The 18609-nt window shown below is 41.0% G+C and overlaps 1 protein-coding gene across 10 annotated transcripts in view; it reads right to left on the bottom strand.

Moving 5' to 3' along the window:
* MCF2L2 (MCF.2 cell line derived transforming sequence-like 2) overlaps nucleotides 1-18609 on the bottom strand; it is a 183440-nt gene that overhangs the window by 34980 nt on the left and 129851 nt on the right. For all 10 annotated transcript variants that reach the window (XM_061353481.1, XM_061353487.1, XM_061353482.1 and 7 more), the window contains exons 16-20: nucleotides 9623-9689; nucleotides 8356-8471; nucleotides 6969-7038; nucleotides 724-816; nucleotides 114-206 (exon numbers count right to left, since the gene is read on the bottom strand). In XM_061353481.1, coding sequence (XP_061209465.1) covers nucleotides 114-206; nucleotides 724-816; nucleotides 6969-7038; nucleotides 8356-8471; nucleotides 9623-9689 — 439 coding nt within the window. The remainder of the gene's footprint in view (nucleotides 1-113; nucleotides 207-723; nucleotides 817-6968; nucleotides 7039-8355; nucleotides 8472-9622; nucleotides 9690-18609) is intronic.

Genomic DNA, 18609 nt, shown 5'->3' with positions numbered 1-18609 from the left:
AGAAGTAACAGAGTATTTATTTCCAAGTAGTCATTCAAAAACATTGCTGATACGCAATTCTGTAAGTGAAACAAGCTATGCATTGGAACTCAGCACTCTCATGGAGAACTTACCTTTAACAGCAACTGGTACTTGGTGATTCTCTGGACTGGCTTTAAGAGATAAGCATCTAGAGAGAGTTTATGATCCAATTTACGCTGACATTCCTGTAAGAGACAACACGGAAGAAAAATACAATTGTGTCTTGAAACACAGGCAAGACACCGAGATCATTATCATTTTCTAATTTGAAGATTATATGTCTGTGAATTAATGGAAAGATAAATTTGTTCCATCTTCATAGGAGTTTCCAGGTTACCTATGCCACAGTAAAAACATATCTAAACAAGAGCAAATGTGTAGGTTTGATTTAGTTTCTAAACTGGTATGCACTGTTTAGGAGCTTGCAATTATCTGGGGTTTGCAAAGAAGCCAGCAGTTCTTTGGTTTGGGTATAGCCTGAAGGGTCAGGCTCCCATCCAGGAAATCTACCTACCTAGGAAATTCTGCTACCTAGTCTCTTCTAGAGAACACCTTGACACATACTGAGCACTTGCCATCAGAATAAAAAGGGTGCAGAAAAGTCTGTTCATTGCTCTAAGTTTTCTAAAGAAAGAAGAGATACAGAAGGAAAGCAAACTTTGATGGTCTTGCACTGCTAGTCTGCAAGAAACTAAACTCCACCTGAAAAAAGATGCTGTCTCCACACTGTCTCCAGAGAGCTTCAGACCTTGGCTTGTTCTGACAATATTTTTCATATATTTGGAGGTCCTCTTTCTGCAAGACAAGGAGAGTTTAAACGCAAGGTAAGAAAAAAGGATCCACAGAGCATTTGCCTTGAGTCACACTTTTTCTTACCTTCCATCCTAACACATGAAGTAATCAATACATAGGGATAAATCTGTATGTAAAAATACACTGCAGCTACCAAACTTGTTTTTTATTCCTGCAAAGTTTAATACACCTGAAAAAAAAGACTTTTCTCACTTTTTGCACAAAGCAAGGAGATTGCAGACTGGAAGACACATCGTATAATTGCAAAACTGCTATCTTCCAGGGAGGGAAATAGATGGTGTGAAAACAAACAAACAAACATACAAACAAACAAAGCATTAGAAATGTAAATTTGGCTAACAGTTCCGGCATAGAGTGGTAATTGCTAACAATGTTCCCCACTTAGCTAAGGTTCACATGTTCAAAACACTTTGAAAAGAGTGTTGGCTCTCCAAGAGTACAAAATGGAATTAAAAGTAACAAGTTTGTCTTGTTGATGTACCAGGCCAGGCAGGGAGAAGTACTTAAACCCTGTCCTATTCAAACTACAAGTGGGTGGACTCACTTGATCTCTGTTTACCTATGACTTCACTCTAAACGCTCCCCAGTCCATAGCAAAAATCTCAGTGACTTCAGTGAGGAAAAAAAACCCAAAACAACCAACAAACAAAAAACCAAACAACAAAAACAAAAAAACCCAAACACCAACCTCTATAAAGTCCCGAGCAATGTATTTTGAGCTCCCCAGGCTCTACGGGTGGGTGCAGACAGACAGACAGGCAGGTGTTCCTGTGCCAGGTTCTCTGTTCACTGGCTACACTCAGCACAGAAGCCCCGCAGCCATGTGACCATGGAGCAGTGCCATAGAGATTCCAAAAGCAGGACTGGCTGTGTCTGACTAGCTGGGAGATTCCCATCTTTGTCAGCACCTATCCTGGTGGACATGATCTCAGTGAATCAAAGAGAGCACCAAAAATAAATCTCAGGAATTCCTGGCCCTTGCCTCTCTGCTGTCAGCCTACTAGACAGTGCCTGGACAATACTGATGGAGGGAAAGCATTTTCTTTTGTACAGAGTTACAAGACGAAATCAGTGTTGCTGCTGCCTTCCTCTATAGACTTAAATTGACATCACTCTGATGAACTGGATGTGAAAGCAGAGCTATGCCATGCAACACTTTGCTGTGTTAAGGATTATGCAATACAAAAAGCTTTGTTGCAACTTAATAGAGTATTAATGGAGCTATTTCAAAACAACTACAGAATTTTCTCCTCAAAAATAGAACTGCTTGCACATGTTGCCTTGGAAGGATGTGAGCAGGAGATAAAACACACAGATATAAAAGTAGGAACAAAGCATTACAATTTGTTTCTGGCCCACAGAAACATAATAAGACTGGGCAAGAGCAATAGAAACAGCAACAGTCAAGATCACTAGTAGGCATAAGAGAAAAGTACCAATTTAAATTTAAAGAAAAGGTACAATAATCAACAATTTACCAGTAATTTGTTACAGTGGAACCACCCTATGCCAATGCAATTTTCTACTACTGCCCAAACCAGTGACACCTGTTCAGGCAGATACTTACATATTTAAATGCAGCTCTAAATTTTGTAACACTGTAAGGAATAGGGAATTCCTGATGAAATTACTAGGATCAGACTCTAAAATGTCAAGAAATAATTAATTGCCCGATTACTTAAATCACAGTCTTGAACGTTTCACACATCTCTATTTTCATATCCAGATGTTCTGGCTTCTTGCTGGTACTTTTACACCATGCCCATCTCTCCCGGAATGCTTTTCCTTTCCACGGTGATTTGTATCCTGGGTCTTTGTAAGCTTTCACACATATGGCATATGTGCACAGTTCCAATTATCTTCTTGACTGCTGATTTATGAATAAATTTTGGTTCACATTAGAATTTTGCCATTTGAATCCAACTCACAGGTTTCTGATCAGCTGCTACAGTCCTTTCACAGATAGCTTCCCTTTCTAAAAGCTTCTTTCTCCCTGAATGCCCCATCTGCTGGATCCTGTTCTATTATTCTCTCTTCCCAAGGTAAACAATATTAATAATTAAAGAGTGGTAACCCACAGGGAGTCACCTCTGCCAGGCACGTCACACGGAACATGTTGGTAGCAGTCTCACACACCTTTTGTTTCTTCCTGTGCATTCTTGCCTTGGTTTGGTAAGCTTTCTTGCTTTGCAGCCCTGTGTTTCACACATCAGCCCAGAGTATTCTTCTTGTTGCTCATAAAAGCACTGGAAGACCCATCCTGCAAAGCATCCAGTACACATCCCACCCATCTTTGAGCATCTGTGCCGTCCTTGCCACAGAGAGCAAGACTCAGGCACCAGGGTGTCCCAACTGCAGCTCACAGATGCTTTCAAGCAGCTCTGGAATCAGGATGAAAAGTCGCAGTGTGGTCAGACATGGTAGCATTCTTTAAGTTTGAATCTAAAAATCAGTCTGCTCCTAATTGAAGGCCCACCACGATGTTGTGGCAGGATGGTTACACCCTTACAAAGAAAGAGCAACGGAGAAGTGAATCTGCAACAATGCAAGTTTCCTCCCAGAATTCAGTATCAGCTCTTAACAGCAGCCATTTCAGTTTCCTCATATGCCAAAGCAAGCACAGTCATAACTCACAGGGCAAGCCAGAAGCCTCTGCTCAGCAGGAAGACATAAAAGCCTGCCAAATCATGGGGAACACAAATATACAACCAGACTTTTGTTAGTGCCTCCTAAGGGCAATCCAACAGAAACAACAAATTTCTGGACTTTATGTGGCTTCTTCTAAAAACAGAACATAAGGGCAAGTTCTTGAATCAAAGGTGCTACTGTGTGAGTAGAGACATCTCAAGAGAGGCTTTTGCTTTCATAGTGTGAAATTTAGCATGGGAAGAAATCAAATGCATGATTTAACCTCTTATTCAATACATTTAGTGTTCTTTGACTAGGCCAGAAAAACTGATAAGCAAAGGTGACAGAGGGACCAATTTTCTTTGACTTCACACCTGGACCATAGTGCTGCTTTTATACTTGTAATGGTAGTGAGGAGAATTGGGCTCAACAGCTGTTTTTACAGAGAGAGACGTAAGCTACAGTATTTAAGCATAGAGTCTGAACTTCCTGCAGAATTGCAGGATCAGTTCAGTGTCAAGAATTTCTCTTTATCTCCAAATCCAAATCCAGGTATATTTGCAACATACACACTATTTTATGCTTTTTGGATTTCAAAGGTCTGCATTCTTCAACAACTGTTTATCCTGTTTTGTATAATGACTTCACCACAGTATTTTCCTTCTCAGCATCTGAACCTTAGAGTAACAACGTATTGCTTAGTAGCATCATTTACTCAAGCTCTAAATGCTTTGCTGTTAAACAGAAAATAATTCAGTGGACTTATAATCACATTTACACTCATACAGAACCATAGAATCAACTAGGTTGGAAAAAACCTTTGGGATCATCAAATCCAACTGTTACCTGAGGACTGCCAAGGCCACCACTAAACCATGTCACTATGGGCCTCATCTACACAGATTTTGTTCACTTCCAGGGGTGGTGATTCAACCGCTTCCGTGGGAAGCCTGTTCCAATGCCTGATCACCTTTCAGTGAAGAAATTTTTCCAGTGCCTGATCACCCTTCAGTGAAGAAATTTCTCCAATGCCTGATCACCTGTTCAGTGAATAAATTTTTCCTAATATCCAATCTAAACCTCCCCTGATGCAGCTTGAGGCCATTACCTCATGTCCTGTCACTTGTTACTTGGTAAAAGAGACCAGCCACCTCCTCCTTCCATCCTCATTTCAGATAGTTGTAGGGAGTGATATGATCCCTCCTGAGCCTTCTATTCTCCAGACTAAACAGCCCCTGTTCCCTCAGCTGCTCCTCATCAGACTTGTGCTTCATACCCTTCACCAGCTTTGCTGCTTTTGTTGCCTTTTGGTGCTCCAGCACTTCAATGTCTCTCTTGCAGTGAGGGGCCCAGAACTGAATACAGGATTTGAGGTGCAGCCTCACCAATGCCAAGTACAGGGGATGATCACTGCCCTGGCCCTGCTGGCCACACTGTTTCTGATACAGGCCAGGATGCCATTGGCCTTCTTGGCTGCCTGGGCACAAGCTGGCTCATGTTCGGTTGTCAGTCAGCACCCCCAGGTCCTTTTCCACCAAGCAGCTTTCCAGCCACTCTTACCCAAGCCTGTAGCATTACATGGGGTTGACACCCCATTGTTGTGATCCAGGGGCAGGACCCAGCTCTTTGCCATGTTGAACCTCATACCACTGGCCACAGCCCATTGATCCAGCCTGCCCAGATCCCTCTGCAGAGCCTTCCTACCCTCCAGCAGATCAACACTCCCACCCATCGTGGTGTCATATGCGGATTTACTGAAGGTGCACTCAATCCCCTCATCCAGATCATCAATGAAGACGTTAAACAACACTGGCCCTCATACCGAGCCCTGAGGGACACCACTAGTGACTGGTCACCAACTAGATGTGACACCATATACCACCACTTTTTGGGATCTGCCATCCAGCCAGGAAAGAACACACCCATTCAATCCACGAGCAGACAGTTTCTCCAGGAGAATGCTGTGGAAGACAGGGTCAAATGCTTTCCTAAAGTCCAGATAGACAACATCTACAGCCTTTCCCTAAACTATCAGCTGGGCCACCACTTCACAGGAGGAGATCAGGTTGGTCAAGCAGGACATATCCTTCATGAAACCATGCTGACTAGGCCTGATCCCCCCATTTTCCTTCACGTGCTGTGTGATCTCACGTAGAATGACCTTCCTCAGCACTGAGGTCAGGCTGACAGTCCTGTAGCTTCTGGGGTCTTCCTACCTGCTCTTTTTGTAGAGAGGCATCATGTTGGCAAATCTCCAACCCTCTGGGACCTTCCCAGACTAGAACTGCCGATAAATGATGGAGAGCGGCTTGGTGAGCTCATCTGCCACCTCCTTCCACACTCAAATATGATGCTGCTCAGCCTGGCTTGTTTGTAAATTGGGGGCATAGCCTTTGGAAGTATCACACATTCATAATTCCCATTGAAATCTTAGTGATACACTCAACATCTCTGACAAATGAGGTGTGTATGTTTCATCCAAATTTGTATTTCATACATCACCTTGTTAAAAAAAAATTAATACATACTCTGGAAAAGCAGCAAATGCTAGATGTAGGACAGAGTAGAAACAGGAGGTACTTTTGACTATAGGGAAGAGGACAGATTTTCCCATTTCTTATGTCTCTTCCATCTCTCACGTAAAACAGTCTTACTCAAGCAGTTTGTCAGACTATGAAAATGGTAGCAACCCACCAATATTACCCCCCCTCGCCCCCCCCCCCCCCAGTGGAGCATCTGAATGAGTGCTATAAAAACTATGTAAGTGCTATAAAATGAGTGCAGGAAACAGAACTAACAGTCCCTAACTGGGGAAGATGGATGGGGAGGGACATGACTGGGAGCTCTTGGAGGAGAAAATTGCAGAACTTAGGTACTGAAAGTCACAGAACATGAAGACACATGGATGTGACCAAACCCACCACTGCTGTGGGCTTTGGGCTTTCCCATGAACAGAGATCACTCTAATTTTTTTTTTTTTTTTTTTTTAAACTAACCCTATCACCTCTAAACTTCTAGGAGAGTAACTCTCCTGAATGGTGCACAGAAAAAGAGATGTATGATAAGACAGGAACAGGATGTAGTATCTGCACTCAGAGCAATCTGCTGTGACACCACTCTGTGCTTATTTACAGTAGGGTGGTGTCTGGGATACATTAGACTGCAGGTATACATTTGTCTGATATGAAAAGCACATTAAACATTTGGATTACTGATTATTTCTTTTTTAACCAGGGCTTAAAATACATTGGTAAAACACTGGTAACAGACCTCTTCCTGTCAGTAAACAGGTAAAAGTTCGGATTTCAAAAAACATACTTGTTAGCTGTTGCTTAATTTGGGAATATCTGCTTATGTGGGTTTCACTCATTCACGAAAACAATCTGAGTGAAAAGACAGGAATAAATCTGTAAGTACTGTATAATAAGACCGTAAATATTCCTAGATATCTGCAAATTCTTTTCTGCAATCTGCAGAAAAACAAATCTGCAGAAGAATTTACTTACTCTTTTCAAAAAGCATCGGGCAAGAAGCTCAGGGTTTTCAATGCAATTTTCTATCTCCTTAAGGAAAATCCTAAGAGGGAGAAATAAAGCAAACAGTAATGTAACATCCCACTCCAACTGTGTGCTAGCTTCTCTGTAAATCCAGCTTTAAACCTACGTTTTTGTAGTAAGAGGATTCAATGGGGAAGGTAACAATTCTGATACAGAAAGAAATATATATTTTAGAAAAACGGGATGTGATTCACAGCTGATTGCCTGAATCACCAATAGTATCATGTTTTCATCTGCTCACAAGCATCTGATACATCTGGTTCCTCTGGCTGTTGAGATTTGTTTCCAATACGTAGCCCAAACACTTGCATCTCATTTATTTATGAGGATTTTTTAGAACAGCTAGAAAAGACAGAAAAGCTCTGTCAGATGCAGTAGCTTAATCAGCCAGCAACGAAAATGTGGTATGTGGTCCAAAGGTTTTTTGCTGTGGAGGCCAGTGAACCAAGCGTTTAGGGGAAGAAAGACAAGGCTTGCAAATGGTGGGGAATGTCATTCTTCAGATGGAAGACACATACTTTCAAAATAATACATAACCTGGAAAAAAATTTTCTACTATGTTTCAACTACTCTGGCATAATATTTAAATTTCCATAAGAGGGTTGTTTTAATTTCTTTGTTCAACTGTTTGTTACACCTTAGGGGTAATTATTATCCAAAATAATTCCTAAATTCTCACTTTGGCTACAGACAGTTTTACTTAGTGAAGGCTAGGAAAAGCAGGAAATATACAGAAGTAGCCCTAAGCTTTGTGTTTTGAAAGAGAATAAAATATAGATTAATCTTATTCATAACTGGCATTCTGTAGCTATGAGCACCAGACTACCTTTGTCCACAGTGTGGACAAGGCTTCTAGAAAGCTTTATGCTCATGTGAAGCATACAATTCTTTTAAGAAGTGCTATCAAATATATCATGTCTTCTGATGTGATAACAGAAATATAAGACAAATATGCTGAACACTAAGAAAACTTCCTCATAGGGAGTTTTGCCAGAGAAAGAACATTAGGATTTAGTCCACCACCATCTACCACTGTACCAAGAGAATTGGTAGAACAGTCAGCACGAGAAACATTCAAAATGGATATTGCCAGGGGAAATCACTAGTAAATGCACAAAAGGGTGTAATCTTTTACAAGAAGAAAAAAAATACAAAAAAAGATGAAATAGATGATCTTGGAGGTGTTCTCCACACATGGGCTTTATAGGACACACACAGAGGCAAAGTGAGGATGACTTTTCCTGCCTGCGTATGTGTATGTCAAAGCACACCACATAAAGGAGTAGAAATGACAGTAGCACCCAAGGGCGCAGGCCAACCACCAGTTCCCACGTGCCTGTTGTGGAATTCGTAGATTTCTGGGAGGTTCCCAAAAAGAATTTCCTTCTTGTTCTGGAGTGCAGATGGAATCAGATGTAGTAAATTGGGATTGTCCATTTCTGAAGCATACCCCTATAGAGAAGAGTAGAAAATAAAAGCAGCCTGTTTTTACCAAGGAAAAAGTACTATGTCCAGGACATTGAAGAGGCCCAAACTCTATATGATTTTGATCTCAACAGAGCATACAAATGATTCTCTTATGACTGCTTCTTTGTTGCTTCCATGAATTACTGATGCTTCCAATTTTCCGCAGAGCTTTTTTACCCGATAGCATTGAAAAACGCATTTTTAACCACAAATGGACAGACTAATGGATCAACAAAAGAGATGAAATTATCTCATTAGGATTCAAATGTCATTTTGCTCATGTAGGGGTGGAAAATGCTAAGTTTGATAGACACATATCTTTCTGCTAAACTGCTTCATTGCCAAAGGTTTATTTTGGATTTATTTGTTGAATTGTGGTATTCAGCTTGATTATTTCATTGTTTCTTGTAGAAACTGGATCGTGTTTCTTCGATAAAAACTTTGAGAGAGCATTCTGGGTGCAGATTTTAAACCCCAAAGTAATATCAATTGCTAGAATGGTCAGGTCCCACACATCAAATCCAATAAAGAAACAACCATATGGTTGTAAAAAGCAACTATTCGGGCCTTCAAGTCCCACCCCAATACAAGCATGATTAAGCCCTACTCAACCTCAATTCTTCCAGAAACTAGGGACCTCAGACCCCACATGCATAGAGTATGTTGGTATCCTACAAGTTTCAAAAGCTCAGGAGTTATATTTGCAGTGTGACCTGCTCTTTTCTGTGTACCAACACTACATGGGACAATAAACAAGAGGGGGAAGAGGGCATTTCGTTTTCTCAATTATTTTCCAAACCTACATTCACCAAAATTTAGTGTCTGGCCTGTTGGAAAATGAGGGTGATGTTTCTCATTCTCATTAACTATTTCTCTGTCCATAACTTTGAGGATTGTGCAACTTTTATCATTCTGTGGTCTGGGGTTAGAAAAGATGCCTCTTCCTTTAAGCCCTGAGGGAAGATGTTCAAAACATCCTTCCCATTTTCCATCCCCAGGGCTGAGCTGCCTTGCTAACAGGGCCTGTGTACTCTAAGCAGGAGGTGGGAGGTGAGTGCTGAGCCCATGAAGGATGTGCATTGGCAGTGATGACTCAGAGATTAAGCACCAGCAGTCATTTCAGAAGAGTTTCTTACCTCTATTATACTTTGAAGTTCTTCTACATAAACTCGTTCTGTTTCTATCAGCTCATTGATTATGTGGCTAAAAGACAAGAAAGGTGGAGAGTTACAGTGTTTACCAACAGTTTAACAAAGCAGACATGAAAGAAAAAACTTTTCCTTGCATATTTCTGTTTGTACCTCTACACAGAAAAACCTCTGAAGGTCATTTCTCCACACTTGAATATTTTGCCTTGTTGCCTTAAAAGGCCTAAACATGCCTTGGACTAATTTTTTTTATTATTTTTTTTATTTTTTTTTAGCTCATTTTTAACTTCATCTTGGTTTCTGTCATTTTTATACCTACAAATCTAAATAAAAAGACTACAAATGCCCAGAAGGCAAACAAAGAAGATTTTACCTTCTAATAATAGCTAAAAATACTCAACAAAAGGGGGTTATATTTCCCAAGGCTATGTTTCATTTCTGTTTTGCTCTCTTTTATAAAATAAACAAGATTGGTGTTCAGGCTTCCTTTCTTTAATGCATTGCAAAAACAGGCAACAGGATGATGTCAGAACCCTTAAACATGAAAGCAAATTAGAGTGAAATATTTACACTATATTTTGAACTTTTCATATCTAGTATTAGTTTAATGCTCCTAGGTAACTCGAAGATGCCTGATTTATCTCACAGAAACAGGAATGTAACCAATTCACTTTGGGACAGATAACTAATTAGATGTTAAAATTGCATAAATCCCTCAACTTTTTTCTCAAGAAAATGTTGTCTTCAGTACACTCATGAACAAAGTTTCCAGAGTAGCTCTTCCAGAGGTTTGAGCAGTTTCTCTGAGTTGAATGCCTAGCATTTCTTTCCTGGTCTTTTCTTCACAAGAGTCTATAACCATACAGCTACATCAAGCAAAAAAAACTTCACCAGAAGGATGTTAGGGAGTAATGAATAGAGGAACTGGCATTTGGCCAGTCATAAGCAGCACACATCCTTAAGCTAGTAAAGTGTAGGCAACTATTGGCATCAATACCAGCATATGCATTTGTCAAATAACTCCCTACATACATTAGGATAAGGATGAAATCAGTGATGGCTGAAGAAGAAAAATGTCTTATGCTTGGAGCCCCCTCTACCTCAGGAACTATCTGCCACCTTACATATATAACCATTACCATTAATTCCAGGTTTTCCCCTGGAAATGTATTCACCTAGCATGCTACTGGCCAAAGACATCATGGTGTGTCTGAAGGGAGGCCTCCACAGTTAATGGTATAGGAACCACATATTTTGGCAAAAATACAGATTTCTGGTATTTTAGTAAAAAGCTCTCCAAGACACTGGAAGAGATAGAAAACTGCTTTTCTGCTTCCTAGCGCCAGAAGCTTGAAGTATCTCATGGCTGCTTTTAAAGGGAAAATATAAAGACTGGGAAGTCACTTTTGTCACTTCTGGGAAATTTGTTCTGCCTATGTCTGGTTACCTGTATTTCATATACCACACAACAGTCATGTAATCAGCCAGACCCTAGTAGCCCCTTATATCATGAACCACATTTGTACTGTTGCATCCACTGAAAGGGGATTTTGTCGTTCTCCACATTTTTTTAGGATGCCCTTTTTCAAATTAATAGATTTCTAATAAGCCTTCCTTTAAATGGTTTGGCCAGGCATTTGAAAGTAAAATACTTGCATTTCAGGCAACTTGAAATGCAAAAGCACTGACTAAAACCCTACTAGGTTACTAAAATAGAATCATTGATTTGCTTTAGATTTACTCCGTCTTTTTCAAGGCAATATGATTTTGCAGGCTAGGTCTTACATGTTATTATTGCTCTATGGACCCCTGATTAAGAAACATAAATACTGAGAAAACTAGAGTTTATCTTTATCTGACACATAATGTTTCAAGTTTTCTTTAAAAATAACTGGGATTTCTTAGGTATCTTTCCATAATGCCTTAAGTAAAGACAAAGTTGTGAACTACCACAAGGTAGGGAAATGGGTCATGGTTATAACCTACACACTGCACAAGTCCTGACTCCAAGTAGTTGACCTCCACATTGATCTCAAATTGAGATATTTATGCCCAGGAAAGCCAAATCTAACAACAGGCTAAAAATGCTACCACCCTGATCATGACTAAACAACACTCCTGTCCAAACACAGGTACACAGGGATTCTGCAGTACTTTGCACAGCCTCATGTAAAGTCAAGCCATGTTGGACTCTAACCCGTGGAAGAGGCTCTGCCCACATTTCTTTGAATTTGCACATCTTTGATCTGGAAAACGTGTCTGGGGTAGGGTCAAAGTACTAGATTACTCCTCATGAGATAGATATATCTCATGCAAGTAGCAATGGAACAGAGGGAAATGGCTTTAAACTGAAAGAGGGTAGACTTAGATTAGATATTAGGAAAAATTCTTCACCATGAGAAGTGGGAGGCACTGGCACAGGTTGGCCAGAGAAGCTGTGGCTGCCCCATCCCTCAAAGTGTTCAAGGCCAGGTTAGAGGGCACTTTGAGCAACCTGGTCTAGTGGAAGGTGTCCCTGCAAAGGAGTGGAATTAGATGATCTTTAAGGCCCCTTCCAACCCAAACCATTCTATGATATATGCCACTTTAACACACCTTCATCAGAACTGTACAGTCAACACCCTAAGGGGCCATTGGCCCAGAAATGATTTTACAAATATTAGCACTTGCTTTTACAGTTGACTGAAACAAACAAAACTTTTATGGTTGTACATGCCTTTCTTTTTAAGAGCTACTGAAGTCACTGCACAGACCAGATGCAAAGGGGGACAGGCAGATTGATACTCTTCTAGCATCACTACCACTTACAGCACTGAAAAGAAATGAGGACAATGCACAACTTGTTTCTGGAGTCAAAAGTTTAGCAAGCCACTAATAGATATCACACTGTTAGGATGGTTGTATTCTTGGTTTCCTTGGTAGACCTAAGAACCACTGCTCCACATTTATTTAATGAATTCGAGAACAGGTGTGACACTATTTGAAAAGGTTGTTCCACCAGTTACAAGTTTTGAAACACCATCTTTAACTTCAGCGCTAACCTAAATTTCAATCTAAATTTCTGTTTATGATCTCCAGAACCAGTAGACCTAAAATTTCATGTTGAGCACCTGGAACTTGATGAAGTTTATTTAATGCTCCAAATTCACACTTCTGAAGAGATGCTGCAGTGTTAAAAAAAAATATGCAACTGAGCAGGTGTTATAAAATCATCAGAGAAACTTTATGTTTTTAAGTTTTAAAATAATCTTTAAGTTCATCTTAATATTAAAAAATGCTTATTTACTTGCAAACAAGACATAGATCTTCCAGATGTTATTCTATTACCTAACAGATTAATGAGAACTGACTCTGGAGCAAACCCAACACTCAGATCACAATTATACCTGAAAAACAAATTATTAGTTAATAGGTTTCCTAGTAGCTGTCATAAACAAACTGTGTGTTGCCTGTCAAAAGCACAATTCAAAGTAACCCAATAAGTAGAACAGAGGCCTTTGGGATGTTTTATTATCCTATGAAAGATGAAGCAAAAATGAATCATTTTAATCATTTCTGATATCAGTTTAACACAGAGTAGCAGCTCTTGAGCCCCCACTGTAAGAAATCTGGGGGGGGGTTAATTGATTTACCAATCCTAAATTTATTTGGAAACATTGTCCATTCAAGGGAATTAAAAATAATTTTAAAAAAAATCACATATGAGGAGTGTTTTATTAGAGGGAGTTCTGTGGGACTCCTAAGATACTGCCAGTGTAGTTATGAGCGTGTCAAAATCTAACACAATTCTTTAATATTTTGTTTTGTTACTTATCTTAATTCTACCTGTAGATTTATACTCAGAGCAAGTGCTTTAGCATTAAGTGTTATGAAAAAAATGCATAACTAACCCTTTCACCCTTGAAAAGGTATTAATTTTGTTATCTCAGTTTCAATGATGACAAAACAGAGACAAAATCATGATGGTACTCCTTTCATCTCCTGGTTAGAGTTCAAGAGCTTCATATCTCTAAACCACGAGTCTGTACATAAAGAGTAACCATTTTCCAATACTTGTCCACACTGAAATAGCAGGATTTGCTGCCTAAATAAGATTTTCATTGTTCAGGTTGGTTTTTTTTTCGTTTTTTTGGGGTTTTTTTTTTTTTTTTTTTGTTTATTTGGTTTGGGGGGGGGGTTGTTTGGTTTGTTTGTTTGTTTTTTAATGGGTTTTTTCTTGTTTTGCTTTTGGGTGGTTTTTTTTTCCTTTGTTTTTAACTGTAGTCTTTTTCTAACCATAAATTGTGCCCACAAGAAAAAAGAGGAATTTGAACAAACATTCAGCATTCTGTCATACTCAGCACACATGCTTTAGGGCTGTTTTTACACTTCCTTCTTAGTACCCACGCCCAAGTACATCTCTAGGATTTCCTGCTTGAATCATCGGAGCTGTACGCTTAAGCCTCCCACTGTCCCCAAGCAGAATACCTTTCCCACTCCTGCAAAGAGGTGGGGGGTTGCAAATTCTATTCCTAAGGCTGCCACTGGCTGAAAGTGTTGCCTGATACAATCCATCCATCTTTTTACCTGTGCCCATCCCGCAGTCTCCAGATGTTATTTTACAGAATTACAACACTATTCTTCTGAAAGTGTTATTCTGTATTTCTTTCTCTAACAGGGCCAGTGCTGCAGCAGCCACCAGGAACACTCAGCACAAACCCATCAGAAAAGAGTGTTAGCTCCACTGTTCCCAGAGTAACTTACCTGAATTGCTCTTCAAATAACAACCACAGCAGCAAAATCTCAAACATTAAAGGCCAATGCACATGAATCACTCTTGTCAAACTATTGACAATATAAAGCTGTGCACTTTGTCAAGGGCTTCCACGAACCTTAGAACTGCCCTGACAAAGATGCAATTTGAGAACAGTAAAGTGCTACCTAAATGTATCTTGCTGCTGTGGGAAAAAGCCCGGAGAAGGTATAAAGGAGATACTTTTACACTAACATTTACATTGTGTGAGCATGCTAGCTTGGTAAGTAATGAAGTAGAGAGCTCACTATATGGCACAAGGGATTGAACAGCATTTGAGACAGTTTAACAGCCAAGAAAACTGACAGTGACATCATCTGAATTTACATTAAGCTACAAAGGGTGAAATGTGAAATGTTAATCTCTTCCAGTATGTCACAGAATCACAGAAGCGTTTAGGTTGGAAAAGACTTTTAAGACCATCAAGTTCAACTGTTAACCCAGAACTGCCAAGTCCACCACTAAACCACGTCTGTAAATGCCATATTTACATATATTTTGAGTACCTCCAGGGATGATGACTCCACCATCTCCCTGCACAGCCTGTTCTAGCGCTTGAAACCCTTTTGATGAGGATATTTTTCCTAATATCCAGTCCAAACCTCCCCTGGCACAACTTGAGGCCATTTCCTCTTGTACTATTGCTTGTTACTTGGGAGAAGTGATCAACACACAGGCCCCAGTGAGACAGCAGATTTCCATAAGTGGGTTCAGCCTGCATATTGGTCTTTCTGTTAGCTTCAGAAGGGAGTCTCCTATGACAATCATCTTTTTTTTTTTTTCTTTATGGAAGCAGTTTTGATGCAGGGCATAGGCCAACTTAATCTTGGTGACACCTCCGTGCTGGATGAGTCATCATTCATCCAGCATGTTTATACATCCATGCTGGATGAATACCAAACCGTTGTCATTTGGCACCACTTGCAGATCCTCACACGTAATATGCGAGTGCACAGAGGAGATGTGCCTGTTGCGTCAGGCAGGAACTTGTCACCACTGCCCCCTGTCCCTTAAGTCACTGTTCCACTGGTCGGACAGAGGCCAGGGAACCCTCCGTAACACAGGCCCTGTTCCTAAGCAGAGGAGTCCCCCTACCTGGACGTACTCCCACAGCTCTGCTCCCTGCTCCGCCCACTACTAGCGCAGAAGCCTGGCACCAGGACAGCCGCGGTGGGTGCAGAGCACGGAGGGCTTTTAGCCGGGAGCACCTTTGCTCATGGGAGAGCTGGCACGGCCCCCGCGCCACTGCCGCATCCCGCCCTGCAGGCTCACAACTGTTCTCTCGCCTCCCGTGAGGGTCCCCGGTTTGGGATACCCGAGAGCTGTGCTGGAGCCCTGTGCTGCAGATCACGGAGGCACTGGAGGGCACATGGGGCAGCGAAGATAACTCAGCACGCAGCTGCTGTGAGTGTTATGGCTGAGGAAAACAGGATAGAGCAACTGATGGGACTATTTGTACAGCCAGTTCTTCCACTCCCCTATTTCTCTTGTGTTGTCTCAATCAGCATGGCTAAGTTGGAGATCATTCCTGGTGATCAGCTACATCGTAACTCGTCTTTACCCTGTCCAACATTTGAACGAAGTTAGTATCACAAATGTAATACCTGGTTTATAAACAGAAAGGACATTGGAACTTAGACAAAAATTAAGACAAATGTAGCTAATCCATTGTCTTTCTAACTGCTAAGAAGAAAGTACAGGGCTCACCCTAAAGTTTCTGTCAATAATATCAGAAATTAAACAAAAACTGAAACAGCAAAGGAATGAAAAAGTGCATCAGAAAAAATAAGAATATAAGATGATCAATAGCAGACCAGAGATACAGGCCCTTACTATATTTAGTTTTAAACCTAACTCATAGCTCCTTCAGTCTCTTTTTTTTTTTTTCCTGTGTCCGTGTCCAGAGTACCCAGCAAAGTTTCATGAAGATCTCTACCAGCCTCCAGGGCTGCCACACATACCACACGAGCCTATACCAGCAGCCTGCTGATACACTGATGTACCTGCCATCCCACCCACTCTTCTATTTCCTTTCCCTTTCACAGAGAAACATGAAAACAGGAGATGGAGCCAGGAGGGACCGCTTGAAATCTTCCCCCTTGTGCTAAGGGAGTGTTCATGGTTTGACCAGTAAGTATGAGGACTTGCATCCTATAAACAGGCTTACTGCAGTTGGCTGTGTCTGAGAGGATTCAAGAGGTAATTTCAGATTAGAAGCAGCTTGCAGCCTCGACTTTGGACTTAGTGTTGTGATTACAGGAAAGACCCAAGCACTCCCCTTGGTGACTGGAAACTGGAGAAAAAACAGGTGTAACTGGAATGTCTGAGGTAAAGGGGGTGGGGGGGGAAACACATGACACCTTCCGCACTCCATTGTTCCTTTATTTCAGAGACATTTTACAAGAATATGAGGTTTGGATGGCAGCAGTCCAAGGACAACAAAACTCTTGAGTTGACTAAGTTTACGGGCAGCTCTCACAAGGATAGATCCTCACCAGGATCATTCCCAAGTTAGCAGGCCATCTCAACACAGATGGTGAATGATTAGGCATCTGAAGGTCTAAGGTTTCCACCGAGTCTTAGAAATCACTAAGATCCCATCTGTAGTCATGCTTCCACTGGCATATACCCAATCCTTCCCCAAAGAAACAATGAGGCTCACCGGATTGGAAGAATCCTGTCCCAGTAAATCCCAACTCACTAGCTTTCCTGCTGTGGAACTAGTAATGTAAAACACTGCTCAGGAGAGCGAGGCCAGCTTTCTCTCTGTGGAGGGAGTATTACTACATGTTCTAGCAGAGAGGGTTCAGCCACCACTAACCTGGCAAAGCACTCTGGATGGCAGGGCCTTTGATGCTACTGTAACTTGGCAGAATTAGGATGAGTCTGTGGCAGGGAGTGACCACACACAGGCCCACTGTGTGTGATGTCAGATGTTCCTCCAGCAGAAGAAACTTCTCGTTACGGGAAACCATTAAAACACAGGAACTAGCTCACATTTCTTTGAATTATTGAACCAGGTTTCTAATGGAACATCATGGCCTCGGTTGCCCTAAGACCACATTTCCCACAGGTCTGATCTCACATCAGTTTCCTTTGGCCAGATTATTCTTGCTTTGGCAACCATGACATTCTGTGGCCCTGCAGCACTACTAAGATCTCACACAATGAGCCAGTTTCCACCATTCCTAGCTTTGAGAGGCACTGCAGTGCTAGCACAGTAAGGATGATAAGAAAGAAGAAAGTAACACAAAGCTGTTTCTACTTTGTCGTTAGTGCTCTTTCTGACCTATGGCAAGTTAGTCATGCCGTGCTGAAGCGAAGAAAATAAATGACTGCATAAAGAATCCTCTCCAACAGGGGTGAGACTATAGGCACTGCAAAAGACAGCAAAGCATAAGGAAGAGACTTGTTTTTAGCCAAGGTTGTAAGTGAAACCTTGAAACTGAGGTAAATGCTGCTATTAATTAGCACAATTCACTTGAAGTGGTGCATTTCTCTATCTGTCACTGCCTGTTCTGACATTCAGACTAAATGTAGCTATTTATATCACTTTGGACTACAGCAAATAGTCCAAATATAGCAATTAGCAATGTTGTTAGCCAACTATGAACTGATCCTGCACTACATTGACCTGTTGGAACAAAACTTTGTCAATAGGTATTTATATGAACTGCCTTCTTCTGGTAACTGAGAGCACACTACTGGAAAGGTCTTCACTAGGGTGACCATAAGGAAGACATGTACCAGCCCACTATATATTAACAACTCTTCCTCCTTCCTTCTTCCTTGATGACAGAAGAAAAGGAAGCATAATTGAGTGGCTGGCCAAGCTCCCCAGGTGTGTCAGGTCTGCATCACAATTCTGGTAGGAGCAGTGTCAGATGTTTACTCTGCTGTGACATGTTCTACCTTAAAAAACCCTATCATACCAAATACAGTGAAACACTAAGCAGAAATAATACCTGGAGACTACAACAACTTACTAGTATATCCTCTGGCTAAATCTCAAATGGCTTTTTGCTCATACAGTTACTATTTGTACATCCTGCTCAGATGGCAACGTAATTCGGGATTTTTGTTTCTGTAGCTGTGCTTCTTCTCTTACAAACTCATTGGTTTACTTCCATTCTCAGATCTTGTTTTTATGCCAGCATTTCCTGTCACATGGGCTTGTCCTGGT

The sequence above is a fragment of the Neopsephotus bourkii genome, unplaced genomic scaffold, assembly GCF_033783945.1.
Source record: "Neopsephotus bourkii isolate Nb327-2 ecotype Australia unplaced genomic scaffold, CSIRO-AGI_Nbou_v1 NB_678, whole genome shotgun sequence".
Lineage (NCBI taxonomy): Eukaryota > Metazoa > Chordata > Aves > Psittaciformes > Psittacidae > Neopsephotus > Neopsephotus bourkii.
Note: the sequence above shows the minus strand (reverse complement) of the source record. Positions and strands in the feature narration are given on the sequence as shown.